Source organism: Vicugna pacos, chromosome 5 (assembly GCF_048564905.1).
Source record: "Vicugna pacos chromosome 5, VicPac4, whole genome shotgun sequence".
Lineage (NCBI taxonomy): Eukaryota > Metazoa > Chordata > Mammalia > Artiodactyla > Camelidae > Vicugna > Vicugna pacos.
The window spans coordinates 80481999-80505245 of record NC_132991.1 but is presented as its reverse complement, the minus strand read 5'-3'; the positions used below and the strand labels follow the sequence as shown (position 1 = coordinate 80505245).

General features: G+C 56.1%; 1 protein-coding gene across 1 annotated transcript; it reads right to left on the bottom strand.

Moving 5' to 3' along the window:
- Positions 1 to 15: 15 nt before the first annotated feature.
- ASIC4 (acid sensing ion channel subunit family member 4) lies at positions 16 to 21878 on the bottom strand. The gene is made up of 10 exons (XM_072962122.1): positions 21238 to 21878; positions 6054 to 6198; positions 5838 to 5965; positions 5515 to 5677; positions 4957 to 5013; positions 2843 to 2996; positions 1611 to 1702; positions 1455 to 1534; positions 1019 to 1123; positions 16 to 846 (listed from the first exon to the last, which is right to left on the bottom strand). The coding sequence occupies exons 1-10, from the start codon at positions 21817 to 21819 to the stop codon at positions 733 to 735; spliced, it is 1620 nt and encodes a 539-aa protein (XP_072818223.1). The 5' UTR covers positions 21820 to 21878; the 3' UTR covers positions 16 to 732.
- Positions 21879 to 23247: the final 1369 nt, after the last annotated feature.

Below are 23247 nucleotides of genomic sequence, written 5' to 3'. Positions count from 1 at the left end.
TTCTTTATGCCTCTTTATTCCCAATTTTGTTCAGCACTTTATAAAACCAGACTGGAGGCAGAGAGGCCTGAGACGCCCCCTTCCCCACCCCCAAACTCAGACAAGGTCTGAAAGATCTACCTCTCCCTGTGGAGGGGACTCTGGAAGTGGGGTTGGAGCAGGGGGAACTGGGAACTGGGCCAGGCCTGCTGGGCCACCCACTCCCCCTGCCAAAAGGGGAGCTGGGACTGGAGAGGGGCAGGAAGTAGGACCAGCCCAGCAGTCCTGAGTCCTGGGGGCCTGCCCTCTCCTGCTGACACTCGAGGGCTGGGACCCTGGCTGTCCCTAAATTATCCACCCCATAGCCCCACTTACCTTCTACATCTTTACCCCCACCCCCACCCTGTCCTCCCTAAATATATACAAATGTACAGAGGATTCCACTCTGGTTGGGATGGGCCCCCTTTTCCACCTCCCTCTCTCCTTCCCTACACTCCCCTCCACAGGGGCCCATGGCCTGGTCTCCAGCCCTCCCTGGGCACAGCCTAGGGGTGGATGGTGTGGACAAGAGGGACCTTTGTGCAAAGCAGCTGGCGCCAGGGTAGGCAAGAGCAGGAACTGAGTCCCCACCCTCCCAATGAGCACCGCCCTCTCACTGCCCCCAGATATTCTGTCCCAGGAGCAGGAGGAGACTATGGTGGGGATCCAGGGAGGGGACCCAGACTCCTGGGTCCTTTTGGACACAGCACCATCCTAGCAAGCGAAGTCTTCAAAGAGGCCCCCTGGGGGGCCATGTGGGTGATGGTGGTTGGGGAGCAGGCTGCTGGCACCCCCACCTTCCGCATGGCCCCGGCTTGGGCACGGACTCTGCAGGGTGAAGAGTGAGTGGGACAAGGAGATTTCAAGCAGTACCCCCAAGCCTCACACAGCCATCCCTTCCTTGTCCCTGAACTCCTTCCCACAGGCTAGTTGAGACGTTATGGGGGATTCAGTCCCAGGAGGGAATGCTGGCTGCACACTAGACAGCACCCATCCTCACCTGCTCCTTCAGCTCCTGCAGCCCCAAAGTGGAGATGCCTCCAGTGGAGGTCCGGAGGGGGGTCTTGGGACGACGCCACACCCGCTTCAGTCGGTCCCAGGACACCTTGGGGTTCAGGGTTGGGGAAGAGGGACGAGCTCAGGAAACTTGCTAGAGGAGCAGAACAGGCCTCACCAGGCCCACCCTACAGACCAGCTGCCCCAGCAAACCCCCACTAGGACGCCCCAGTCCTCCTCACCCATCCCCTTCTCCTGACTCCTCAGTGCCCTCAGGCCTTCCTGCCAGTAAGGGGGCCCCAGCAAAGAACCCAGAGCTTGACTTCCCAGCCAGTCAAGCTCCACCAGGAAGCCTGCACCACCCCTCTGCTTTCCCCCAGCCCCTCCTCCCACCCTCCATTCTCCATCTGCATGGCCCCCACCAGGCCCCCATGCCTTGCCTCATAGATGTAGTCGAGGATCTCCAGCAGTGTGAGGATGCTGGCCCCAATGAATAGGCCCATCTGTCCCCCGAGGTCTCCTGGGGAGCACGAGAGAACAGTCAGAGGGATCAGGCTTGGCTGGTCCACCCCTGAGGAATCAGGGCCAGGGCTCACCCAGCAGGGCTGACAGGCCATAGGCTGCTTGCTGCTCCATGGCCTCAGAGGTCAGGGCTTCAAAGAAGACGTCTAGGACCAGGAAGTTCTCCCTGCAGAGACAGGAAGCAAGGTATCCCTGTGGGGCCATCTTCTTGAGGCGGCTGGTAGGGACATCCCAGGCCCAGCAGATCCAGATCTGAGGGCCCCTGTGTGTAGAAGCTCTGAGGGGAGGCTGTCCCAGATGCATGTCAGTTCATATTTTGAGGGTTAGCAAAGGGCCTGGGAAAACAAAACTCTTGAGCCTGCGAGAGTCCCTCCTGCTTTCTCTAGAGGAACAAATAACGTTCCCTATACCTCTCTAGAACCTTCAGTGGCTCCCTACTGCCTGACAGTCCACTCCAAAATTCCTGTTCCAGACTTTCAAGACTGCCCATGATCAGACTGCACCAAGACAGCCCAGACCAAGATTGCACTGTACCATCTTATCCAAACTGCTTTCTTATCTGCTTCTCTCCACACAGCCTGCCTACTGCTCAGGCTGGCCTTGGCATCATCTCACAGATCTCTAACTGGGATGCCTCCCTTCTCTCCTGTTCTCACGGACCCAAACCCGGGATCCTCAGATGCCCCACTCACACCTCCCCTGTTTCCCCTACCCTACCCACATTAATCTCTCCCGGGGCCTAAGAATCAATAGTACACCATCAAACACGGCCTCATCTACAATTTGTGGCATGAGTTTTGTGTTGTAATCATCTCTGTCTCCATAGGATCCAGCGCTGGGCCTGGCTCAGAGGATGCTCAGCATTTGTGGATTGGTTGCAGGGTACCAGACCCAAGGTTCAGTATGGCCCTTTCCTGCAGGCCACCTGGTTCCTCCCCCATCCCTTCCAGTTCTCCCCGCCTCCCCACACAGCATTCACTCCATGTGCACTTAATGGCTGCCAGGTTGCTGGGGGAGAAAGACACACAAACAGAGGATTCTAAAACAGTGGGTAAGTCCAGTGACAGAGGTATGTACAGGATGCTGTGGGAGATGAAAGGCATTTGGGCTCAGAAGGGCCTCCATGGAGGCGGAGACACAGGATGTGACTTGGAGGATAGGTAGGGGTTGGTTAGAAGAAAAGGATCTGTGAAGGGCCTTCCTGGCAGAATACTCATTATTAATAAAGATGGGTCCCACTCCCAGCCTCCACCACAAATCAGGCCTATTGAGGGTGGCCTACACACACACACACACACACACATACCGTATGTAGGTTTCGTTGCGGTTGTACTTTCTTGCCAGGTACCGGGCCGAGCCCCTGTTGGGGATCCTGACCATGGAGATTTCTTTCCCGTAGCGGGTCAGGTTGCAGGGGGTAGGGCAGAAACATGGGCCTTGGGAGCCCCCGCCCAGGGAGTCTGCAATATAGAGGCACCAACTACAGTAGGGGCCGGGGGCAGCCCAGAGGCCCTCTAACTGCAAGGAGGAATCTTAGGGGTGTCCTGAGGCAGGCATGGCCACATTGAGGGCCTGTTCTGGCCAGTGCAGGCACTGTCTAGAGGAGACTGGATGGGAGTCCCTTCCTGGATCAGCTTCAGAGCACCAGAGAAAGTGGGTGGAGGCAGAACCCCCAACACACTCCTGTATCCCTCTGCCTCCCAGCCCCCTGGGGCAGAGAGGTCCTCCTGGCTCAGAGGGAGGGCACAGCCCATTCACCAGAGCTAATTAGTCAATGAGGCCTTGGACACACAAGGGGCTTGGAGAGGATGCTAGGATGAATGGGATTTATGCATGTTTTCACATATGCATGAGTGGAGTGATGGATGAATGAACGGACAGAAGAACAAATGGACAGGATTGGTATTCTCAGGATGCTGGGTTTCCTCTGTTCACCGCTTCAGATCCACTTTCCACTCTCCCTACCTTATTCTGTCCCAGAGGTCTGATCTCTGCCAAATGCATCACCTAGACTCCCTGTCCACTGGCTTTGGGTTAGGTTTAACCAATGGGAGGCCCCGGCAGGATCACAGGGCAAGGAGAGGAGAGATGCTGGGGTATTTAGGTGGCAGAGGCTGCATTCCTCCTCTTGTGGCCCTCGCTCTTGGCTCCCATCCATCTCAGGCAGCCCCGGATTCCTTTCTGGGCCCAGGAGCGTTCCTTTCCTTTGTCCCTTCAGGCCCAGGTAGGAAAGACTCCCTGGTGTTGTGAGTTCTGTGGAGTCTCACCACCCCTTGTGGTTCCCCTAGCCCCACTCACACATCTGTTCCTTCATTAATCACCTTCCATCACCCCTTTGGCAGATGTAGTTGGTGTGTGGGACAGAGAAAGTCTTAATGTGATTCTACTGCCCCAGCATCTCAAATCCATCCCCATGGCTCCAGCATCTGGATTCCCACAATGCTCTCCTGACCAGTCACCCTGCTTCTGGTCTTCCTCCCCCAATCCATCCTCACATCTAATCAGAGTCACCTTCTTAAAATCAGATAGCATTCTTGCCTCACCTTAAGCTGTTGTTGGCTTCCTAGTGCCTCCTCCACTCTTTCCACCCGCTCCTTTGTTCTCTGCCCTCCAGCCACACTGACTTTGCCCTTTCATGGCCCCAGACACACATGCTCTCTGGTCTTTAGCACGTGCTGTTCCTACTGCCTAGAACATGTCCCCCTTTTCACCTGGCTGACTCTTCCACAGCCTTCAAGTCTCAGCTCATGTGTCACTTCCTCTAAGAATCCTCTCTGCCTTCCCAGGCAGGGTTGCATACCTTTCCTGGGGCCCTGTAGGAACCCTGAGGTTCCCCTTCCCAAGAACTAACACCCTGCATTGTAATGCCTGTCCACAGCCCTGCCGGGCTCTTGTTCCCACTCTTACCTCCAGCACCAGCGCAGGCTGTAAACATCTGTAGAATGAAGGAAGAAATGAAGGAAGGAAGGAAGGAAGGAAGGAAGGAAGGAAGGAAGGAAGGAAGGAAGGAAGGAAGGAAGGAAGGAAGGAAGGAAGAATCAGATGACACCTATGGACAGATCGGGTTGCCTTACTTAAACCAATAGCCAGCAATGCAACGTTCCTCACACCAAGGGAAAAGTCATCTCACTTTCCCAGAGAGGCAAGCTCATCTGCAGAACCAAGGTGAGAAGTCCAGCCCTCACTCTCAGTCCCAGGTTCTCTGCAACACCCCCCACCCCACTGCCTGCACTTACCCAAGGAACACACCTGCAAAGGTCCTCAGACCCCTGGAAGTATGGGGATATGGCTCAACCCCCCAGGAAGAAGCCCCCTAGGAAGAGACTGGGAGGAGGGGAACCAAGACAGTGAGGAGAAGGGTGGACAGAGAGATGAAGAAGAGGGTGACGAAAGGCAGGGAGGGGAGAAGGCAGCACGGACCCAGTGTGTGGTCAGCACACTCGATGTAGATATTTGGCGGGCAGATGGTCTCATTGCCTGAAAGGAAAGAAGATTATTCCTGGAGTCTACGGTTCCATCCGTGCTCCCCCACCACATTCCCAAATGTGGGCACACACATGCATGCCCATACATGTGTGTGTTTGCACATACACGTGCATATGTGAGTTTATACATGCTGGTGCATATCAGCATGAAAATATACACATGCATATATGCACACAAACCAATGTGTGCTTGGGGGCACATAGATGCACACACATTTGCATGCATGTGTTCAAGCACATGCACGCAATCCCTACAAGTACACAAGCAGAGATGAACACAAGTACATGTATGCATAAATACATATTAACATGCACACAAACAGACATGTGCACACTCCCATGTGCATATGTGAAAACATGCAGAAAATTCAAACGCATACCGTGTACACTCACGTGGGTAGAGACATATGCACACGTTGTACACATGCACCAGCCCCCATGCACAGGAGCAGTGTTCTGCCCCTGGAGGGCTGGCGGGGGGTGGGGCGCCCACCTGGCATGTGCACCATCCGGCAGTGGCAGCGCTGAAGCACAGCCTCCTTTTCACAGCGCAGCCGGCAGGCAGACACGCTGTAGGCTGAGTAGCCCTGAAGCTCAGGCTCCCTGAGCCCACTCTCCGCCCGGCAGTTGCCCCAGGGCTGGGGCAGATAGGTCAGCTGTGGAGGCGGGGCATGATGGGGTTACACCCAGAAGTCCCACCCAGCCCTCCAGTGCTGGAGGGTTGGGAGTTTCTGGAGGGCAGATCTGGACAGCATTCCCTCAGAGCCCAAAGGCCTGGTGCCGGGCCCAACCCAGGACCCAGCTTGCGGGGCTCACCCGCTGTTCCTGGCAGGACACAAAGGTCTGGAAGCCTGGGGACACACCGAAGCCCAGCTGGTGGATGTAGGGTGGCTCCTCCTGGCTGTGGATCTGTACTCGGATGCCGGCCTCAAACGATGTCTCGTCTGCACAGTGGAGATGGAGACCTTTGGAAACCCATCCCAGGCAGAGAGGACCCAGGCTGGAGCCCTTGTCCTTTTCCTGCCTGCATACTTGTCTCTCTCCAGATGGGCAGGTACTCCTCTTGCTGGATGTCCAACATGATCTCCAGGCCACTGCCCATGCCCCCTGCCCGGCTGGGCAGTGAGCTCTGTGGATCCGCATTGAAGGTATAACACTTCCCATAGCGAGTATAGACCTGGGGGTAAGAGAGAGGAGGAGGGGAGACGGAAGACAATGCCTTAGGCTCAGGCTTCCCTGTCCCCTGTGAGGAGCACCAGACCTGCCTAGAGCCCCCTGTCCCATATGCCAGCAACCAACCTACAGCCCAGCCTCCCCCGAGCTCCATCTTTTCTACTGACACCCTCAGTAAAAGGCAGCTCCAGCTTAACATATCAACAGCAGAACTCTTGACATCTTCCCAAATCCTGTTCCCCACCATTTTCCACCACCAAGTAAAGGGCCCCACTATCTACCTAATTTCTCAAGTCAGGATCCCTGAAATCTCTCCCCCACCCTGCATCCAATCCAGCAGCAGTCCTGGGCAATTAGACTTCTGAAATCTACTTAGAATCTATCCACTTTCCTTCCATCCTCGTGTCCCCCTTTCACCATCCTCTCCCCTGACTTATGGCAGCGGGTCCTAACTGGTGTCCCTTCATCCCTCCTTGCCTTTCCTTCCAAGCCATTCATGACGCAGTAGCCATAGTGCTCGGTCTACACTGCATGGATCCAGTCAAGCCACTCACCAGCTTAAAGCCCAACAATGACTTCCCATTTTACAGAGAATAAAACCAAATTACTTCCCTTGCCTGAAAGTCTCCAACGTGAGGAAACCTTTGCCTCTCTCTGCTGCCTCTCCACTCCCAGATCTCTGTGACAATTTCAAACTTATGGAACAACTTCCCTCCCTGGGGCCTTTGTTTATTCAGTTCCCTCTCCTGGAATGCCCCTCACCTACAACTGGCATGGCTAGCTGCTCATCCTTTAAGCCTCAGCTTAAATGTCCCTTCTTCAGATGCAGACTCATACCACACAGCATCGTCTTCCCCCCACAATGTGATTGTTGATTTGCTCAAAGTACTCATCAAGACCTGAGATGATGCTGTATGCCAGAAACTGACACATTGTAATTGACTGTACTTCAATAAAAAAGACCTGAGATGATTGTCTATTTGCCCCTGTGTTCAATATCCAGCTTCTCCTCACTTGAGTTTATGCTGCACACGGGCAATGAGCCCGTCTGCTGTCCCCAGCACCTGGCCCAGAGCAGGGCACAGGGATGCTTTAATAAGCATCCTTTGCAAAAAGTTCTCCAGCATGGACACCAGATGGAGCCGGCGCCCCGGAGATACAAACAGGCTCCGGCTGGGAACACAGCTGCAGTTGGGAGTTGAGAGCAGCTGGGGTGGGGAGGAGATTGAGAGAGAGGCGGATGGAAGTTCCCCTCTGCCAGGCTCGCCCCATAGGGACCAGCCCCAGGGTCAAACCCATCACAGGCAGCACCTTCCCTGGGGGTAAGGGGTGGATGCACTCAATCACTCTCTCTCTCTCCCTCCCCTCTACTTGGAAACATTTTCACTTTGGTAAAAGCTGGGAGAAAAGGCACAAGGCAGGGTTAGGGAAAGATTCTGAAATGCCTAGCTCCACAGGGAGGGTGTGGAAGGGAAAGGGCTGAGTTGAGGGCTGTGGGAGTGAGGAGTTCTAAGAACTGGGGGCCTGGGGCCGCCCTTGTGGCGGGGCAGGGTTGTCTTCCATCCCCGCTAGATTAATCGCCCTGGCTACGCTCTCCTCTTGTACAGTTCTTCATTCACACCAACACCCTGCCTCAGATTCTCAAAACAAAAGCACACACATAACAAGCACTGTGCAGTTAACAAAACATGGCAACATCTACTGCTGCCCCACTTCATCGCCTTAGTCACTCTGGTATCGGGTGGGTTTAATTAGCCCGGTGATTACAGATGAAGCAACCACAGCTCAGAGGGGTGCTGTGATTTGCCTAACGTCACACAGCTAGTCAGTGGGAGAGGTGGAACCCCTCCAGATGCAAGACTCAAGATGTTTCCACAATCCATTGCTGGCAACTCCCCCAACCCAAGCCTACCCTACCCCAAGCCCCAGCTCCTGTCAACCCATCTACCTGAAATGAGACAGGAGTGTCACCCAACACCTGTCCCCTTTTCTCTTACCCCTCCTTCCCTTCCACTCCACTCCTCTACACCCTTCTCACTCTCTTCTCCAGATCTGCTACCGTTCAATTCAGTTCCTCACCTGTCCCTCCCCTCCTCCTTCTGCACCCTTGCCAGCTTCTGGGTTCCAGTCCTTGACACTGTCTACTCCAGCTCCCTACTGTGTGTCCATCTGTGGGGCAGGAGTGGGCATTGCTGACAGTCCCAGAACATCCGCTCCACCCCAGGCACTGCACTAAATGCTTAATGCACTCTTTCCAATTGAATCTTCAGAAACATGTTACATCCTACAGATGAGGAAGCTTGACACTCCTCAGTTTAGCCTCAGTTGGAGAAGCTGGCTGATTTGCCAAGGTCTCCAAGATCAGTGCTTCTCAAACTTTAATGTGTGCACAGAATACCTGTTGTTAAAATGCAGATTCTGATTCAGTAAACGTGTGCTGGGGGCAGGATTGAGATTCTACATTTCTAACAACCTATTCGTCCAAGGACCGCACTTGGAATAGAAAGGCCCTAGATGAAGGGCAAGAGTCCATCAAGACAGCCCGACTCTCGACGTGTCACTGGAGGGAGAAGAACCCTAAAGGGGTCTGAGGCAAGATCCCTGGGTTCTCAGTGCTGTGGGAAAGGCAGATGGGGGGCATACATAAGTATTTGCCCAAAATCTCAAAGCACTCCCCCCTTCCTATTTCAGGCAAAGAAGATGCTGGAATCGGCTCTTGCTGATGTGGCCAGTTGGAAGGCTAAACAAGGCCTGGGCTGCGCTGGGGACAGCAGTGAGCTGCTCACTCGTGCCCCGCAGTGTACAGCACCACCTTGGTTGAACCTAACCCCAGGCATTGTCATGGTCTCCCTTGAGACTGTGGACTCCCTGAGGCCAGCAACCCTGGTTCACCATTTTGACATCCCCAGAGCCCAGGGCAATTTGCAGAAAGAGGCATGAGATGGGGGAAGGAAAGCAAAGTGAACATTATCAAACATTCCCATTTTGTACCAGGTCCTATGCTGGTACTTTTGATCTATTTTCTTCTTTGAGTCTCCAAGAAAACCACATAAGGTAACCATTGGTGCCCCCGTTTCATTATGAGGAAGTTCAGAGAGGGAAAGTAATTTGACAAAGGGCACACAGCAAGTAAACAATAGTAGAGATTCAAGTAGAACTGAACCTGATGTCAAAGTAGAGTTAGTGCTTATAAATCACCTGGTGGATGTAAGTGAATGACTGGTAGGATCCTGAACCTGGGTGGGGCTGGGGCAGCCTCCCTATGTGGTACCTCCAACCTAGACACATAGCCACAGGCTATGTGATGCTGAGCCCAGCCCTGTGCTGGGAAGAGCCAACCTGGAAGGCTTTGGCTCTAAAGGTTTTGGATGGGGATGGCCACATGGTACCCCTGCCCTTGAGGCGACTGTGCAGAGTTGGGGTGACAAAGGGAGATGGGTGAAAGGACTCTGGGTCTGATGGACAATACTCTGCAGGGAATGGATAGGCCAGACTGGCAGGGCCAGGCCACCTGCACAGCCCGGGTCAGGCCTGACTGCTGGGCAGAGCAGAGCGTTGCCCTGGAGACGGTCCCTGGGCCAGGCAGGCAGCGGCAAGTGGAGACGCCAGCTCCTAAGTGGCAGAACTCTGGTGGCGGCACAGCCCACAGTCTCTTCCATGGAGACGGCACGGCTGCTCAGCCACAAGGTCCCACTGGCTGTCCACTGCTCTCTCCCCACGGACTGGCCCTGAAGGAGGGTGGGTGAACAGGAGTTGAGGGTCCAGAGTCTTGCCATGGAAAGGGGCATGTCCTGGGCCAGAATGTGCCCTAATGGGCCAAGAGGCTATTTCCAGGTCCTCTCACCCTAACCCAGCCCTCAGCCTCTGGGGCTTGTCCCCATCTCAGAGCCCACCTACTCCTCCCGTCTGGCTCTCCTTCTTCTCTGCCCTCCCTTGCTCTCTGCCTTTGCTCCCAGGTCCACCCTCCTGACCCTAGGCTGAGCCCCTCTGTCCGTAGGTTGGACAGCTTCTAGACAGGACTATGTCTGCACTGAAGGCAGCCCCTGGGACCCCTCCACCACCCTTCTTCCAGCCAGCCCTCTACCCATCCCTCTTGGACCATCTCTGTTTTAGCGTTGGTCTGGACCCTGCCCTGGATCTGTCCATCTTCCTAGTCTCTGTCTCCTGATCTTAGAATGTCCTCAAGTCCCTCTCTATCCTCCTGGCCTGACTGATCAATTATCCATCTTATCTCTGCCTCTGTCCCTTGCCCTCTGTCAGCCTGCCATCCCCCTGACCTCTGTCATCCCTCTCACTGGCCTGGCTGCCCCCAGCCTCTCTTTTCCTTTGCCCACTGCATCTCTATCCTGTTTGCTCTCCCCTCGGTCTATCCCCTAGTCTAGGTGTCTAGTCTCTGACTCTTGTTTTCCTCTTAGATTTTCCCCTGGGCCTGAAGCTGCCTCCCCAAGCCAAGAACCCTTCCCCAGGAGACTTTCCCTCCTTTCCCTGCCCCATCTTCTAGGTCTGCCCCAGATAACGATCAGGGGCTGGGGAAGATCTGTCCAGAGTTTGTGAGTGGTGGCTTCTCTCTCAGTCCCTTGAGTTCCATCTGTCCACAGCCCCCATTTCCTTGAAAAGCTCTCCCTGGCCGGCTGGCTCACATTCTCCCCCATCCCTCCCCACCCCCTCATCCTCCCTGCAGTTACAGAGCTCACGGGGTTAACAAGCAATTAGCAGGGCCAGGGCTCAGAGCTGCGGGGGAGAAGGCTCTGGGCCTCCATGAGATAAGAAGCAGCCAGGAGCAGCCGAGGCCGGGCTAATCCCAGGGCTAATCTGCGGCCTGGGCTTTATCTCCAGGGCCTTCTGGGCACCCTGTGTCTGCCAAGGCCCTGGCACCTCCCCCTACCCCACTTTTCCATGGCAGCTTTATCCCTTCAAATTCCATCAGCCCTCCCCTGATGTGGTCCAGCTTCATGCCTCTAACTTAGACCCCTGGAACTTACGCTGCAGTGCCCTGGGGTCCAGGGTGGGCCAATGGAAAGGGTCCTTCATCTTCATCTACCCTGGACTGTGACTAGCACCCCAAGTTAGATGGCTCTCAGGCCCCAGCTTCACTTGGGGGTGGCCCAAGTGTCCAGGTTCAAAGCCTCCTCATTTGCTATCTCTGCCAGGGAAGATGGTACCAACTCAAAGTGCTGGGGGCAGGGGGTGGAGGGTCAGGTCTGCACTGATCAGAACTGGGAGGTGACTCAGTCCAAACCCTTACTGTACAAAGGCCAAAACAAAAGCCTAGAGATGGCAAGGGACATATCCAAGGGCATATAGAAAAAAGGGCAAATTCAGATCTAGAACCCAGTTCCCCCCCATCCACTGGCCCCAGCATTCTCCGCTAACCTCGGGTGTCAGTAGACCCTGGTCCCAGCTCCCACTCCACCAGTGATAGCCTGTGTAATCTTGGTTAGTAAAGTGATTTATTGACTTCTTTGGTCCTCAGTTTCCTCATCCGTCAAGTGGGGATAGAAATTCCTGCCCCACTTAATTCACAGATTGGTTATAAGTCTCAAAAGAGAAAGAATGTCAAAGGCATTTGCAGAGTGAAATCATATACACAAGGCCTCATTAGTAATGAGTATTGCAAAGACCAGTAAAACCCAAACTGGGGCAGAGATCGACCACTGGATGTGGTGCTGGAAACAGATCCACAGAAGCTTCATAACATGCAAAATGGGTGCACATTATGGAGCCTAACAGAAAAGGGTTCAAATCCTGGCTTTGACACCAGCCTTGGACAGGCCACCTAGGGTGGTCATTTAACCTCTCTGAGCCTCAGAGTGCTCACCTGTGAAAAGGGAATGGTAATTCCTCCTCCTAAAGCCAGTGTGAGGATCGGAGACAAGTTCAGAGTGATGCAAGGCAGGTGCTCAAGAAAGTCGGGGAGCCCATGTGGGGCGTGGAACTCCTTGCCAAGATGGTGCAGCCATTTGATCTTGGATCTCCACTGGGCCCACTCTCACAGGGTATCATGCACCTTGGTAAAGGGTCTCTCAGCAATTTTGGAGGGGACAGCAATTTTGCTTCTTAGAGGATGGAATTCTGCTAGGGCAAACCCCCAAGCTCTGAGCTATGGCTCTCCTATCAGTGGAGGGTACAGGGTTGCAGCTCTGCCTTTACTGACTGTGGGATTTGGGTTCAGCCATTTAACCTAGCTGATCCAACCCTTTTCATCTGTAAAATGTGAATAATAATAGGCACCTTTCAGAGGTATTATAAGGAAACAGATGATGTACCTAAATAATCGAACAACGGCTAACATTTACTTAGTGCTTACTCTGCGCCCAGCACAGTCCTAAGCACTTTATATAAATTAACTCCTTAATTCTCACAAAATCCCTCTTCTGAAGGTTTCTTAACAACTCTATTTTACAGAAAAGACAATGTAAGTTCACATGACGTGGCAGAGCAGGGGACCAGGCGACCTGGCACCAGAGTCTGTGCTCAGAGCCTCTGGGTGCTGACATACACCTGGCACAGCCCCAACAAACAGTAAGTGCTCAAGAAATGCTGGGTGTTCAAATCCCCCTCACCCATCCAACACTATTCCTTCGTATGATGAGTTGGGCACTGTGCTTGGTGCTGGGGACGATTCAGAGAACAAAATTGCTGGTCTTTGCCCTGAAGGAGTTTGCTGTTTGGCCACTGGGGCATTCATTCATTCCAGAAATGTTTACTGAGCACCTAGGCACTGAGCCAGGTGGACAGCAGCGGAGAACAAAGCACACAAAACCAGCGATCCCAGGTCCAGGTAAATCATGACTAGTTGTGATAAGTGCTACCAAAGGGGAACCAATCCAAGTCCTCTGCCAGGGAGTTCGATTTGGGTGGGAGAGTAAAACTTCCCAAAGAAGTGCACTCATCCACCCAAGAAGGGCATCAGATCACACACCAGTCAGACACAGGGAGAATGACCACCCTTCAAGAAGGCCTGACCCCTTCCCTACCACAGGGTCAACGCAGCGAACCCAGCCCTCCACCCCTCACCCCAGCCACCCAAGTGCTTTCCAAGGAACTTCCTCTCCAAGGTAGAAGTGCTTGTGGGTCTAGGAGGAAATGGGCACGATGTTTGTTCAAATGCACATGCGTTAGCGTTGGCGAAAAAGTAGGAGATGGTGAGATGGTCAAGTCTGTGTGACCACAGGCTGAGGCCGAGCTGAAGCTGGGAGCCGAGGAGCGCTTGGGGCCGTGGAAGAATACGGTAATTTCAGGGAGCGCTGCGCTTCCACCGGAGAGAGGAGAGCAGGGCCTCCAGGACGCAGGTAAATAGTCAAACCTGTTCCCAGGTAGCGACCACTTTGGCCTTAAACCTTAGAAAGTCAATTTTCCAGGCGGGAATATTTTTAATTTGTAACGAAGTCTTTCCCTGGCATTCCAGCCCTCGACACAAAGTTACTCGTTAAGAGTTTGCTTACACAGTGAGTCACACCCGTGGCCCGGCGGGCGTTCAGGGGCCGAGATTGAGAAGGTGGCGATGGTGGCGGTGGCGGCGGCGGCGGCGGCGGCGGCGGTGGTGGTGGTGGCGGTGGCGGTGGCGGTGGGTGAGTGAGTGTGCCAGTGACCCCCAACCCCGCGCGTACACTCGAGCATGCAGGCCGGGCCCACCCGCACCCAGAAGGGCCGCACCCACCGCCTCTCGCTCTTCGCCGCGCCCCCTCCTCCCTCCCGCGGGGCAGGCATCCATCACGGCGCCCGGGCGCCCTCCCTCCCGTCTCCTCCGGGCTCCTCCGCTCTCCTCCCTGGGTTTGCCTCATTTGCATTCCCTCGGCTCCCGGCTCCTCGGCAAAGTGACCTCCGCACACAGCCGCGCCAGAGGCTTCCACCGCGGAGGGAGACACCGCCTCCCGCCGCCCTCCGCGGCCGGGGAGGGGCGAGGGGGCGCGAGCCGGGACGGCGGGACTGGGGCCCCCAGCAGATGGCTGCAGAGGGAAAGGCCAACGGTGCCGAGGGGTGCAGAGGGATTCCAATGGGATTTGAACCCGCGGCTTCAGATCCTCAGCGGGGCGGATGTGAGACGTGGAGGTCAGCACTGGCCAGTGAAGCTGCGCCCCAGAGATGGGATCCCTGCTTGGAACCCAGGGCTCCCCAACACCCCGTTTGCTCCCTCTCGCACCTCCACTGGAGAGGAGCCAACCCTACTGCGCAGTGGCCCAAGGGTCCCCAATCCCCCAGGGGCCTGACCAGCCCCCCCCCCCATCCCCGCTCCCCTGGCCCGCCGAGCCGCCTCCCCTCCCCCCGTTTGGTATTTACACCTTTCACACATTTGTAAGCTATTATCCTGTCCACGCTTAGTCACCGCTGAGCCAAGCGCCACGGATTTAGCTCCTTTAATCTTTCCTCCTAAATCAATCCTCCATTTCCCCTTAATCATCCCGTGGCTCCTCTCTGAACTCTCTCGCTGCTGCCTCGGCTGCTGCAGCCTATGCCTGTATCTCTGGAACTGCTCCCCCATCCAACCCAAAACTGGTGTCCCAAGGGCATGGTGAACGTTTAGGGGTGTGGGTTGGATTTTCAGCGCTGCCATCCCCAGCCTGGGGACCTGGGAAGAATTGCAGACACCCCTTCCCTCTTCTGGAAAACACACAGCACTGTGAACCCTCTTATCTCCACCTCCAGGGTCTCTGTCCTTCTGCCTTCCCACCCCCAGTCATCTGGGATGGTTCCAAGACCCTAAACCTCCACCATGATTTACAAACACACACACACACACACACACACACACACACACACACACACACACACACACACACACACAAACCCTCAGGCCTCCTGTCCCTCCTGTCCATGGTTCCGTTCTGGGTGTCCCCACCCCCTCTTCCCAGCTGCTCCAAGGAGGTGGCATTGCTAGTAGAGCCTGGAAGGACAGGGAAACACTGATAACTCACCGTCCTGGGGCTGCCCTCTCATCCCCTCCTCCAGGGAGACTGTCCATCTCTCTGACCACACTTAGACTCCACCTCACATTCACTCCCTCTCCTCTGCCCAGTGGGACCCACTGACTCGGGGCCTCAACCTGAGTAGCCCTGAGGCTCTGCACTGCTGATGCTCCCAGGGGTGCTCCTCCTGCCTCCCCGCCCCCCATTCCAGATGCTTTCTGCCCCTCGCCTGGGCCCGGCAGAGGCAGCCATGCCGCCAGCCACAAGAGGGAGCAGGTTCCTCCTGGGAAGCAGAAGGGCAGGGGTGGGGGTCCAGGAAGGAGAATGGGCAGGGGAGAAAGAGGGAGGACGGGAGGGAAATGTGGGGGCCATTTCTTCAAATGCTAATCAGCATCTTCCGGCAGTGCCACGAGAAGCTGAGCTGATAATGAGCCCAGCTCGGTGTTGATTCCTGATTAATGAAGAGGCCACAGGACTGCTGAGTGGGGCCGGGTGGGGCATGTTCCTCTTGGCCCTCCCCATTGCCCTTGCAGGCCAGCCCTCCGCAACAGTAACAGTGCCTGCCCTTGGCTGCTGGGATACATCACTCAAATCCCCCTCCACCAACTCCACTGGCCAATGGGAAGCAGCCAGGCTAAGAGCGCCACCTCCAGGAAGCCTGAGGGGCAGCAGCCAGTGGTGGGGCAGGAGGTGGGGAAGCCAGCACACCGTGTTCCGCTGTCTGAGTTGTAGGTAGCCCTCAGAGTATTGTTTTTTCAAATCAGGTAATTTTTAATTAAAATAATCAGGACTTGGAGCTTCTCTGCACAAAGTGGAAGACCCCCTAACACTGGGCATCCCTGACCATAGGGCAACAGTTAGCTGGGGCTGAGAGGTAGCTGCTCCCTTTAAAAATAACTGACCTTCACTTCTCCTCAGACCCCACCCTTCCCTACTGTGTGCCCTCTCCGACCTGACCTGCCCAGCTCCTGAAGGCAGCACCAACTCTGAACTAGATGTTGAACAAAACGTTTTCAAGGTTCATGCCCCGGGTGAAGATGGGACTGGAGGGCACAGAGAACCGGCCTGGGAGTGAGGGTCAGACGTAAACTCATCTGGTAGACAAGAAGCCCAGACCAACCTTGGAGGGAACCTTCTCCCTTCCTGAGTCAAGGGGCAAGGGACAGCCCTGAGGCCCTTGGAGCCAGTGGCAAAGGTATAGAGTTGGAATATTTGTAGAGTAGCCCCTCCCAAAATCAAGGAGGGGCCGCAGAGACTATCATTATGGGCCTGGCCACACCAGGGCAGGGACTGGCTCAGGAAGAAGCTTGGATGGAAGGCAGAGGATAGCGGAGGAGCCTTGAACTGGGGGCCAGCGGAGCCAGAGAGTGACAAAGCGCTTGCCGGCTGCTCCCTTTGCCTCTGAGCTGTCCTGATGGCAGCTGGGGTGGGGCTGGGAGGGGAGGGAAGAGGGCAGGGAGGGGGGACTGCCCAGCTGGAAGAGGCCTTGTCTAATTGTGCCTGATTAGTAGAGAGGAAGAGAACAGGGTGAGTGATTAATAGTCACGGCAGTCACCAGCGTGTGGGAGGGAGGGTTGGGAGGGGGAGAAAAGTCTGAGAGCCGAGAGGGGATGGAGACAGGGAAGCACCTACAGGTCCCTGGTCACCTGCCCCTCCAGGGGCTGCTGGGACCCCTGATGACCTCATGGAGACGGGCTGGCCCTACCCCTGCCTCCTCAAGGATTTTCCACCTTCCCCATGCCTCAGTTTTCTAGACAATAGGATGGAAAAGACCAAGGTCATGTCCCGCACCTGGGAAGAAGTTGTATCTGCTCACATGTGTTTCCAGACACCTTGATATCCCCAGAAACTGGCCCCCTCCTCAGCTCAACCTGGGACCTCAGCCCACAGAGTAGATGGCCGGACTTCCAATCACAGACCACCGCCATCTCCTTATATCATTTGATGCCAGTTGGAATGCCTAGCCCTGCCCAACGTGGCAGCCTGAACCTCGTTCCCAGGACCACCTGGAGCTGCACTGTCCAATAGACAGCCACTGACCCCAGCTATTTGAATTGATCTTTCATTCTCTCTGTCACACTAGTCACATTGCAGATGCTTAATAGCCAGTGTGGCTAGTGACTACCATGTTGGACAGCACAGTTGCAGAACATTAACATCACCACAGGAACGAAGCTCGAGTGTGTGTGTGTGCACTCCTGCATGTACGCATGTGTGCCCCTGGATAGCATGGGGAGGGGGTAGGAGGGAGTTGGGGCCTGAGGGTGAAGAGAGGAGGAAGGCTAGGTGATGGAGAGTAGCGAAGATGCCAGCACGTGGGTCAGAAAATAGCAGGTGGTGCTGGGAACAGGCAGGTGAAAGGAAGCCAGGAACCGGGGTGGTTGCACTTATACCAGCTGACACGCTCAGAGTGCACAATTCACGCGTGCCAGCCAGTGTGCTCAGCCCTTTACGGCCATCTCTTTTAATCCTCACAACCACTCACATTATTTTAGGTTCTAGTATCCTATTTAACGAATATAGAAACTGATGCTCATGGAAGCTTTTTGACTTCTCAAAGACCACACAGTTTAAAGGCCACACAGCCAAAGCTCGAATTCAGGTGGTCTGGCTCTGGAACCCAAACACTTGACCACTCCACTGTACAGTCCCCAGCTGAGAGGAGACACTGAGTTTTAGAGCCACATTTTGCAGCTGAAGAAACGAAGCCTAGGGAGAAAGAGTGATTTCTGCCTTCTAGTAAGTGGGCAGGCTGAGAGCAAGCCGCATTGGGGAAAGTACAGATGAGGCTTGGCGCACTTGTGTGGAGGGAGCGGATGGTGGTAGGACTCTAGGAGGAAGGAGGAGAACATTATAGGTGGTGGTGAAAGGAGGAGGTGGAGTGGGCTGGCATGAGACTGTGAGGAGCGGAGAGAGGGAAGAGAAGAGATGGGGGAGATAGGTGGAGGGGAGCACGAACAGAGAGGTGGGAGCATCCCCCACCACCCAGGAGCCATCTCCACTCTCCCACCCCCTCCCCTCCCTTCCTCTCCAAACCCTGCCCAGCCTGCCTCACCCCTTAAGCCTTCCCAGCCCTCTTCAGTCCAGAGTGGCCTCTCTCTCTGAACTCAGGCTCTTACTATCCATGTACCTCGTTTGGCAATTAATCCTGCCACCTCCTGACACTGTCTGCATGGTTGGTTAACTCTTGCATGGTTGGTTAAGCTTTTAAGTGTCCCTATCCTCGCTCCACCAGGAGACTGGAGGCTGCCTGAGGACAGGGACTGGGGACCAGGGCTCCCCTTCTTTGTTCTCCCCCACAGACCTGGCAGGGAGCCTGGCACATAGTAGGTGCTCAGAACTCCATGTTGATTGATTGAATGACTGATGGGGAGTCAGTGAGGGGACATTAGGGAGCATGGGGATGAGAGCAATTGCAGTGGTAACAGAAGCAAGAGCAGCAGCTGAGGGGACTGGGGGAGGGTGCATTACCCAGAGTAAAAATAGGCTGGAAAATGTGACATTTATTAACTTGGATTCCAGAGGAAAGGTCATAGCAGAGTGGGGAGTGGGAAGGAGGAAACGGAAAAAGCAACAGAAAACACATAAGAGCCCCTGACCCAAAGCCTGTCGCTATCACTGACCATCTCACCACCCATGCCCTGGCAGCTTCCCACCACTCATCCCCGTACCCGTCTCCCCACCATAGGTGCCAAATCCCCATCGCACCTTCCGTGTTCTCACCACAGAGTCTATTAGGGACCTCATATCCTCATCAGAGACCCTGTGTCTTTGTGTCCACGTCCTTCTCAGTCTTGCTGCCACAATACACCCCATCTTTCCCAATGCCACGGATCATGGACTCCCATCCCAACCTATAATCCGAGACTCTGGTAAACTGTCAGAAGACTCAACCCTAGAATGCCAGGTCCAAGGGAGAGTTACACTCAGAAGGATGGGGTTTGGGGTTTGAGCAGAATGTAGGAGGACTAGGCTGGGTGGGGACAGGGGAGTCGGGTCCAAGGGGAATTCCTGTTCCCCAGTATTTGCTTTTCTTGACCACCCCTCACCATGCCACCGCAGCCCCAGAGCAGAGACCCACAAACTTCTATCCTTTTCTCTCTAATCTCAGGGTAGGAGAAGTCCTGTGGGAGAGCCACCCTCACCCCTGCCCAGCCATCTCCAGATTCAGAGGGACTTGCCAGCCTTGAGCAGGGGACCCCTGTTCCCATATCCTCCAGGTATCTCCTTTCCTAGAGGCCAGGCAGGAACCCCCTGCCTCCTTCACCTTGCTTCCTTGCCCCTCCATCTCTTCCTCCCCCACCTCCCCTCCCACTGAGGCTTCACCACTCTTCCTCTTTCCCTTCCACCCCCAGCCGGGGCCTGGGACACAAACTCCCACTCAGGGACACAAAGCCCCCATTGATTCCTGCCCCAATAACACCTGCTGAGACTGGGCTCTGTCTGTGCCCCCCCCAACCCAGAGGGGTGAGGATGTCGCACAGAGGAGCCCCACGGACCGGAAAGGCCACATTCACACACTCCTCCTTGGGGACAATCGCAGCCCTGGCTTTGAGAGCAGTGATTTTTCCTAGAAGGCAGGGTGTGTAGCAGGGTGTGTACAACAGGCTAGTACCCCCTTGACTCCTCTCCCAGCACAATCTTCCTTCCCATCCCTCCCTCCACTTCTACCCAATTCCCCCCAACCCAACGGCAGGAGGACCCAGAGGCTGCAGGGATGGTGGGGGCAGGAACACGCGTGGGACATGTTTCCTGGTGCTACTGAGGCAGTGAGTGAGTGAGAACCTGGGTGGGGGCCATGAGAAGGGGAAGTCTCCCATTTCGGGCTGGCGCTGGAGGCTAGGCTGGATGGGCACCATGTTGACGCCATGTATTTGCATATGTGCTGGGCAGTGGTCACAAGAATGAAAACACACCCCCCCACACACACGTACACAATGCTGGAAGTAAACTGTGGACTGGGGACAGCATCTCAAGCAGCAGGAATAATAGACATCCTGTGACTGTGGGTGAATGGAGCACCGACAAACAGACAGACAGCGTACAAGACACACCCCTACACACACTTCACACACCTGATTGTGGATGGTGTGCATGGGAGGGCAGCCCAAGCTGACACTCCACTCCCCGTGAGAGTGTGTGTGTGTGTGTGTGTGTGTGTGTGTGTGTGTGTGTGCATTCACACACGTGAGAGACGGGGAGCAGTGGTTGAGATAGATGGGAGGGTCACAAGAGGGGACAACATTCACAGTGCGACCCTGCCCTCGGCAGCTAAGTCAGAGCAGGGATGTGGGCTCAGAGATGAGTAGCTCTCTCGGTGCGTGGGCGTGCAGGTGTGCACATGAGTGTAGTGACAGGGATATCGAGTGTGTGAAAGAGAGTGTGCAGGAAACTATGTCCCCACGCAGTGGGTGTGTGTATGTGTGTTCTGGGCAGCAGTGAGGGTGAGCTGTGCACAGAAGAGTGAATGAGTGATTCTCAGTTTAAGAGCCCGAGCCCAGCAAGGGAGCAGCAAGAACCAGGAAACGGAGGGAGGGCCTGGAAAGCGGGAGAAGCTGGAGGGGCCGCATGAAAGAGGGATGTGTGAGGGAGACAGTGAAAGGGGGTGTGTGCGAGACAGAGACAGACAAGAGACACTGGCACCCAGTGTGTGCAAAGATCAGCTCTATCCAGCCTCCCCCAGAGGCAGCCCCAAGTCCCTCCCTTGCTGGAGCCCCCCAGACATCCTTCCCCCATTGCCCTTGTTTGGTGGGGAGAAGAATCTAGCCACAGAAGAAAAAGGTAGCAAGAGATAAATAAGGGTCAGTGGGTCTGGTCGCGTCATGGTGCATCCCTTCCCCACAAGCTGACCGGCTTCGGGCCCCCAGGCCCACTCCAGGACCCCCGGCCCCCAGACCTGGGCACTGCAGCAGCAGCAGGGCCACGAAGAGGAGCGGCAGCAGCAGGGTAAGCCCCAACAAGCGTCCACTGCTCCATGGCTGGGGAGCCAGAGGGAAACACCAGGCTTCGGGGAGACACGAGGCCAGCCCCTGGTGGCGGAAGGAAGGGAAGCCCTGTTGAGGATGCCCTGCGCACCCCCACCCCCCCTGCCAGCCTCTGGCCTCCCCAGGCCTGGCGGGCCAGCTGGCAAGACTCACCACAGAGAAGTTGCTGGCGGAGCAGTGGTGCCCACTGAAGTTGCAGCTCTTGAGCATGTCGGCAAGCTGGTGGCCAGTGCGATTGAGGATGTCTACCATGTCGGGCTCCGGGTAGCGCAGGCCGGCAGCACGGTGGCCGTCCCGGTCTTTGGGGGGCAGCCCGGTCAGGTTGGCCAGGTGAAAGATGTCGGCGTCGCTGAGTGCCGAATGCCGGAAACGGTTGATATTGCAGAGGGTGACAGCTGGGAAGCCCGCCACTGGGGCTGGGGCAGCAGGGTCCATTACCACCAGGTGAGGCCGGGTCAGGTAGCCCCGGGCCAGACCAGCCGCCTGGTACAGGAAGGCAGCCAGCGAGGTGAGTAGGGCCAGTGCCCACAGGGTTCTGCGCAGTCCATGGGGGCCTGGGCCACAGGCCCGGCCCAGCCCGTGCAGAGTGCTGGTGCTGGCAAAGGTGGCCAGGTCCCGGGGGGCTGCTGCCCTCCGCGCAGCCCCCAGGAGGCTCTGCTCATCCCCTGCCTCCTTCTCCTTAGGTTTCGCATCCTCCTCTGCAAATTTGATTTTGCACACAATCTCGATCGGCATCTGTCCCCGGCTGCTGGGACTGGCCGGAGCCTCCCTGCCCCTGTCCCTCCCTGGCCAGCAGCCCCCGGTGCCCTCCGGAGTGGTGGCGGTGGCAGCGGCTGCTCTTCTAAACTCAGGGCAATGGGAGGAGGACGGGGACAGGGTGGGGGCCTGAGGTGGGGGAGTCACTCCCACTCCCAGCAGCTCCGCAGCCCTGGTGCTGCCTCTGCCGCTGCTGCCTCTGCTGCCGCTTGTCTCTCTCCTCGATCGTCTCCTTGTGGCTTCCCTTATCAGCACCAGCACAGCTGTCAGCCCCTGCGTGTGTCCCTGCGAGCGAGCGAGTGAGCGAGGGAGCGAGAGCGCTGCTCCGCCACGCCGCGCAGCCCCAGCCGCTCCGCTCAGCATGTGCTCCGGAGCCCACCCCGTGCTTAATAATTCAGGACATGTCAACAGCATTTCACCGGCGGCACGGGCGGCAGGAGCCAGGCCAGGGAAGGGGGCAGCCCCCAGCCCAGGACAGGGATCCCCTGTCCCTGTCTGAGACCTCCTTGGGCTTCCCCCCAAACTCTTGCTACACTCCAGCCACTTGTGGGGTCCCCACATGGCCCCACTCCCAGGCCACCCAGGGAAGAGTGTCGCACCCAGAATCTTCAGCTCGTTTTGCCACTTTCTTGGACCACGCCCCAGGAAGGGTCAGTCAACTCTATCCCCCACTTCCTGGCCTCCCTGACTCTTGACTCCAGCACCCAGCCACTACTGACCCCAATACCCGACTCACAGCGGCTTCCAGAAACTCCTTGGGAGAGCCACTTGTTTGAATGAGGGAGGGGAGGGGAGGGCAGAGGAGGGGAGGCAAGACAGACAAGAGGACAATGGTGGTTCCACTAATATTCTTGGCTCCCCTAGAGCTTTGCTTCTGACTTAACACTGACCTTACCTTCTCTGGGACTCTGGCCACTCTCTCCCCAACTTCACCCCTACCTCCAAACTCAGTCTCTCATGTGTCTGGGACAGAGGTCACGCTGGCTGACTTGCACATCTGTGGCCACTTTACCTTCCAAATGTTTCCCAAATCCCTTGCCACAGCCAGGCTAGGGGTGGGGGGAGCGTATATTGGGTAGACAGGCCAGGGAGCAGAGAGGTGTGATGTTGTGGGGAGGGTGTCTGAAAAGCCCAAATGGGGATATTGGAGGGAGTAGAGATGTGCTGGGTTTGAATGGGAGGGGGTGCAATCCTAAAGAAACAGATGCAGGGAGTGCCTGGCAGAGAGGGGCAGGGGAGCCCTGGGGTGGCTGCCATCTTGCGGAGGGCAAGCAGGCACATGGGCTGTTATCACGGACAGGGACGGGGCCCCTGGTGGCCAGCTGGTGGGAGGAAATGATGCCTTGGCGCCCCCAGGGTGGGGTTGGTCACAGTGAGCAGCTTCTGCTCTGGGCCCGTGTGAGAGCT